General features: G+C 51.0%; 1 protein-coding gene across 1 annotated transcript; it reads right to left on the reverse strand.

The window, feature by feature from the left end:
- Window positions 1-226: 226 nt before the first annotated feature.
- LOC121404200 lies at window positions 227-1,508 on the reverse strand. The gene is made up of 3 exons (XM_041593434.1): window positions 1,209-1,508; window positions 811-1,144; window positions 227-249 (listed from the first exon to the last, which is right to left on the reverse strand). The coding sequence occupies exons 1-3, from the start codon at window positions 1,506-1,508 to the stop codon at window positions 227-229; spliced, it is 657 nt and encodes a 218-aa protein (XP_041449368.1).
- Window positions 1,509-4,952: the final 3,444 nt, after the last annotated feature.

The raw sequence follows: 4,952 nt of genomic DNA on the forward strand, positions 1-4,952 counted from the left end.
TCTAGGTTAGTGGGTAGTATAAAGTCTAGAAGTGACTCACCTCTTTCGTTGATATCGGGGCTTCCCCACACGCTATGGTGGGCATTGGCGTCCGTACCAACTATGAGTTGCTGGTCTTTCGGACTGGCTTCCGCCACCAGACTCCTTAGCTCCTCCGGTGGAGCTGGCCTGTCGTTTGCCATATAGCAGGATGCCACCATAAGGCGCTTGTCCTCGATTTCAAGCATCACCACTGCCAGGTCTTCAGTGCTGTAATGAGACATAAGATAAGCATGGATGCCCTTTCGTACAAGTACGGCGGTTCTGGTCATGCTTACCGATGGTGGGTAGAAAATATTGTAATTGGAGGACTTTAGTCCGGCCACAGCATTGCCAGAGGCAAGCCATGGCTCCTGGACCAAAGCTATGTCGACGGGCCCTTGCTCCAAGGCAATGAGGAGCTCCGCCGACGCGACGTTGCTTTTATGCAAGTTGAGCTGCAGCACTCTCAATGTGGGAGGCTGGATCAACTGCACTGGACGGGTTGACTATTATAGTCAGGTCACCGTCCTCGTCCTCTGCGGCATCAGAGTCGTCCAGCGCAAGATCCTGGGCGGCCTCCACGATGGACTCCAGACCTAGGTCCTTCTCCACCTCGCCTGCCTGCAGGGTGTGCGCGTCCTTGTCTTCGGGGTGGCGCTTTTTGAGACGTAGGTAGACATTGCCTACGCCCCATGCCATCTTCGCGAATCTCGGGTAGAGGATGTCCTCTGCCTCCTTGTTGATCTGGATGATCATGTGCTGGCCCCCCCTCATTGGGTAACGGGCTACCAGCGTGCAAGATCTTCCAGTCAGCCGTTGGCACCTCTGTATTCTGCCTCTGGAGGAGTTTCAGTGCTCGGTCTCCCTGGACTGAAATGGCGAAGAGCACCTTCGCCTTTGGGATGGAAGGGATCATCTCCCTGTCCACTACCTCCAGCTTGGTCCCCTCCCACAGAGCTTCCAATTTGGGCACCACTTGCAACAGCCACTTCCTCGTCGGGTCATCATTACATTTGAGGATCTTCACCCCGTTCAGCCATCCCGCACCGTCGAAGGTGGGCATGGCAGCGTCCGGCTCGTCCTCCATTCGCGCGAAAAGGCAGTCTACCAGCTGGGCGTGGACCTGTTTCCACTGCGCCGCCGTCATCTTTCCATTTTCGTCGCTGCGGTCGATCACCGTCGCTCACCTTGGCCTTCTGCTTGGGCTTCTTCGTCTTCGTAGGTTGAGGGATAACCACCTTGGGCCCGCGTTGCCGCTTGCCCGCCGGAGTGTCCTTGGCACTCTCGATCGAGCGTTGCCTTTTGGTGGCCATCATCTCCTCAACCCTATTGGCGAATTCGCCCTTCGTCGCCTTTAGCTGAGACATCTGCGCGTAGTGGAGACGCCCCTCTTCTACCTTTTGCTCAGCCCAGGCTAATTTTGGACTTCTCCTCTTGGGAGCTGTCCTCTTTGCCTTGGCTTTGGATTTTTGGGCCTTAGCCTTCATCCCCTCTCTAAAACGCTTCGGCCCTTCCCTACGCAGGGAGCTGATATCTGGTTCAGGCGAGCGGAGAAGGCTCTCTTCCTCCGTTCTGCTTACGCTGAGCACGCTCTCCAGGTCCGAGTCTGTTTCGACCACGGCACCCGTGCGGCTCAGCTTGCAGAGAGGCGTTTTGGTGGCAGTAGCTTTAAAACTAATATGACCTGCTCCCGCCATATCAGAGTTGTGACCGCTGGCGACACGCAGAGAGGATTGCTCCTCCCCGTGCCTGCCGGTGGTAGCAGTCACGCTTTCCACCGACGTTTGGACTGACATCCCAGTCCCTGCTTGATGCTTACTCCGGTCCATGTGGTTAATATTTATCAGGGGGACCACCCCCTAGCGTTTTATGCCTGTCCGCCAGGCACCTCCAGCCATGGCCATGGTTCAGTTCCCCCAATTTTATATCGGGAAGACCTGGACCTGGCCTTAGCTAGACACTGCATTACCTCGGACAGAGCAAACGGCAATACCCCGATCCGGGGTAGAAGGGAGGGTTCTCTAGGAGGGTTCAGCTGGAGGATTTTCGCCTGGCCAACGTTGCTGCCACAACAAATTCAAAAACCTGCAGGGCGGATATCCACAAAGAGTAATAGGTTAGGTTAGGTTGACCCGGACGGCCCTCATGGGGGCCACGCATAGGCCGATATGGCCCTAAGTTGTCCGAACGGGAGGTGCATGAACCTTCTTTACTTTAATGAGGTTTCGAAGTCCTTGAGATCGAGGTGTTTTTCACGAAGGCAAGTAGTTCCCCTGGTGTCCTCCTGGAGGCCTTTTCCAGTGATGCCATCACCGGGGTAGCGCCGGGCAGCAGCAGTTTCCTGCAGTTGCCACTGTTGGTGATGCCTAGTTTAACTGCGTGTGCTGCAGTCAGACAGTGACCTGTGAGTATTCCCACTAACATTCTGCAGTCCTTCCGTTGTAGGTGCAGTAATTAGTGGCTAAGTTTACCATTGAGCTCCTTACACATGGTTTTCGAGATTCTGCAGGTGGTGGTACTCCACCTGCTTCTAGCCTTTGTGTCCGCTCGTTTCTCAAGAGCGCTTTGTAGCGTTCTAAGGGAGACAGGCACGTTCTCGGTTCTGTCAATCGCCAGCCCGACGCCTTCTTTAGCCAGTACATCTGCTATCTCGTTACCTTCGATACCCTGGTGGCTGGGAACCCAATAGATCCGCACTGGATTTGTCGTGGTTAGGTAGTCTAATGCTTCCCTGCTCGCCAGGACGCTTCTGAACCTGACCGCTGACGACTGCATGGATCTTATCGCCGCCTGGCTGTCCACGAACAGGTTTACCACGCCGTGTGAACGATCGATGGACTGAGCCGCCTCCGCCGCTTTCCGTATTGCATAGACTTCCGCCTGGAATATGCTGCATTGGCCCGGTTGCTTATAGGACAGCCTTATCGCAGGGTCTGTACAGTATATGCCTGCTCCTACTCCTCCTTCCCGACCCCTTTTCCAATCGTCGGGTCCCATGAATGAGGTTGTTTTTACATCCAGGCAAGTTTGGGGGATCCTGTAGTCAGATATACTGTCATGTCTCGGCCAATTGAACTGTGCCCGAATCCCTGCAGAGACATGTTGCCTGATGCTACTAAGCGTTATGCCGCCTTTCCTGCAGTCAGTTGATCGTGGATGTCCAGGGGGTCGATTCCGATTATGGTTTCGAGTGCTTTTGTTGGGGCTGACCTCAGCGCTCCCGTAATGCAGAGCAGTGCCTGCCACTGGGTTCTTTCCATAAGCTTATTGTACGTCTTCTTTTCTGTCGCTTACGACACTAGGACTCCGTACAGCAGAGTCGGTCGCACCACCGAGATGTAGATCCAGTGCATTAGAGCAGGGGACAGGCCCATGTACTGCTAAGCATCTTCTTGGATGCGTATAGTGCAATGGTAACCTTCTTCACCCTTTCCACTACATTGGGCCTCCATTCCAGCTTGCTATCCAGTACTATGCCGCGGTATTTGTGTTGAGGCACGGGTGTTGAATATTTCGAAGCACAAAAGGGTAGACAAATTTATATAGCATTCCAATTTATTATGTGAGTTTAATAATAATAATAAGAGAGAGCTTTAAGAAACTTCGTGTTCTTGCCTCGCTGGTTTATCCTCAATTATCTCTCTGTTTTAGAGTTGCCGAATGGCGGTGCTTATGCATGGTGGCGTTGCCGTATGCGCCTACGTGGCGTTATGGTTTAAATTTCAGCGCTACTCTTTTAGGTTTAAGTTTCGTCGGCAAAGGTTAGTGGTCTGGAGCTAATAATAGTTTCAGCTTCCGTTAGAGTGGCTCGGAGGGTCTCGTCATTAAAATTATTTGATGGGCAGATCGATTTTGGGGACAGTCTTCACAGATCTAACTGGCCGTTCCCACGCTCCAACCATGTGGTGTGCAGCTGGTGGGTTGAAGCGCCATTTAATAGCTTCGTAGCGGATGGTGATTTCATCAAAGTCGATTTCCTTAAGTTCCTCCCTTACGATCTTTTCAGTAGCTTTGAAGTTGGTCTTATTGTCGGAGAAGATTTCTTTTGGAGTTCCACGGAGGGCCATGAAGTTCTTCAGGCACATTATACAAGAGTTTACGTCAAGCTTGTGTGCCACTTCTAAGTGTACTGCTTTTAATGTGAGGCATGTAACGCTTCCAACGTTCACTAATATGGGGCCGAAATAATCGACACCCGTATATGTAAATGGTCTTTCGACACAAGCCAGTCCGGCAGGTGGTACAGGTGCCATTTGGGGTACTTTTGGTGTCGAATTTTTGACATTCCTTACGCACAGTTTTGTACAATACTCGTAGACGTGGTATATAAAATGTGGCAATCTGCTCTTCCTTGTACACGTAGGATGTCTTCTGCGTCTAGGTTAACGTTCAGAGCAATTAATAGGCTTGACTTGTCCACAGCTGAATGGTGTTTAAGGGCGCAGATTTCCATACAATATGCCTTTGACTGCGACTGTTTAAATAGCCACGACTTTGCTGCATGCTATCATGACTTAGGAATTTTGGCAGTGATTTTTGGATGTATAGGATGAAGGTAGCTACGGCTCTATATAGACGCCTCCAGTCCGAAAAGTAATCCACTTCAAAATCAAAATGCTTAAGTTTCGTTATTATGAAAACATGCTTACGTAATTCGGATTGGTCGTTATTTTGTTGAAAAACGACATCTTGGTGTAGCCATTTATCTTCCGATTGTATAAGGAATTGTGGGCCTTGGATCCACCTGGATGCATCGGGAGTTTTGAAGAATTTTGTAGCTGAGTCTGCAACGTTTTCCTTCGTAGGAATCCAGCGTCACTGTTAACGGCTGGTGTTATCTATGATCTCACCAACTCTATGCATAACAAAGGATTGAAATTTTCGAGGGTCCTTAGTTTACCATTGAAGAACGGTTTTCTATGCGAAGGTAG

Source organism: Drosophila obscura, unplaced genomic scaffold (assembly GCF_018151105.1).
Source record: "Drosophila obscura isolate BZ-5 IFL unplaced genomic scaffold, ASM1815110v1 contig_188, whole genome shotgun sequence".
Lineage (NCBI taxonomy): Eukaryota > Metazoa > Arthropoda > Insecta > Diptera > Drosophilidae > Drosophila > Drosophila obscura.

Excerpts from the sequence above, each read along its gene's own strand:
- LOC121404200 (XM_041593434.1), bottom strand. The coding sequence starts at position 1,508 with ATGAAGGCTAAGGCCCAAAAATCCAAAGCCAAGGCAAAGAGGACAGCT. Across the intron at positions 1,145-1,208 it reads AGCCCAAGCAGAAGGCCAAG|GTCCACGCCCAGCTGGTAGA; the intron begins GTGAGCGACGGT and ends CAGTGGAAACAG. Across the intron at positions 250-810 it reads CTGGAAGATCTTGCACGCTG|CACTGAAGACCTGGCAGTGG; the intron begins GTAGCCCGTTAC and ends GTCTCATTACAG.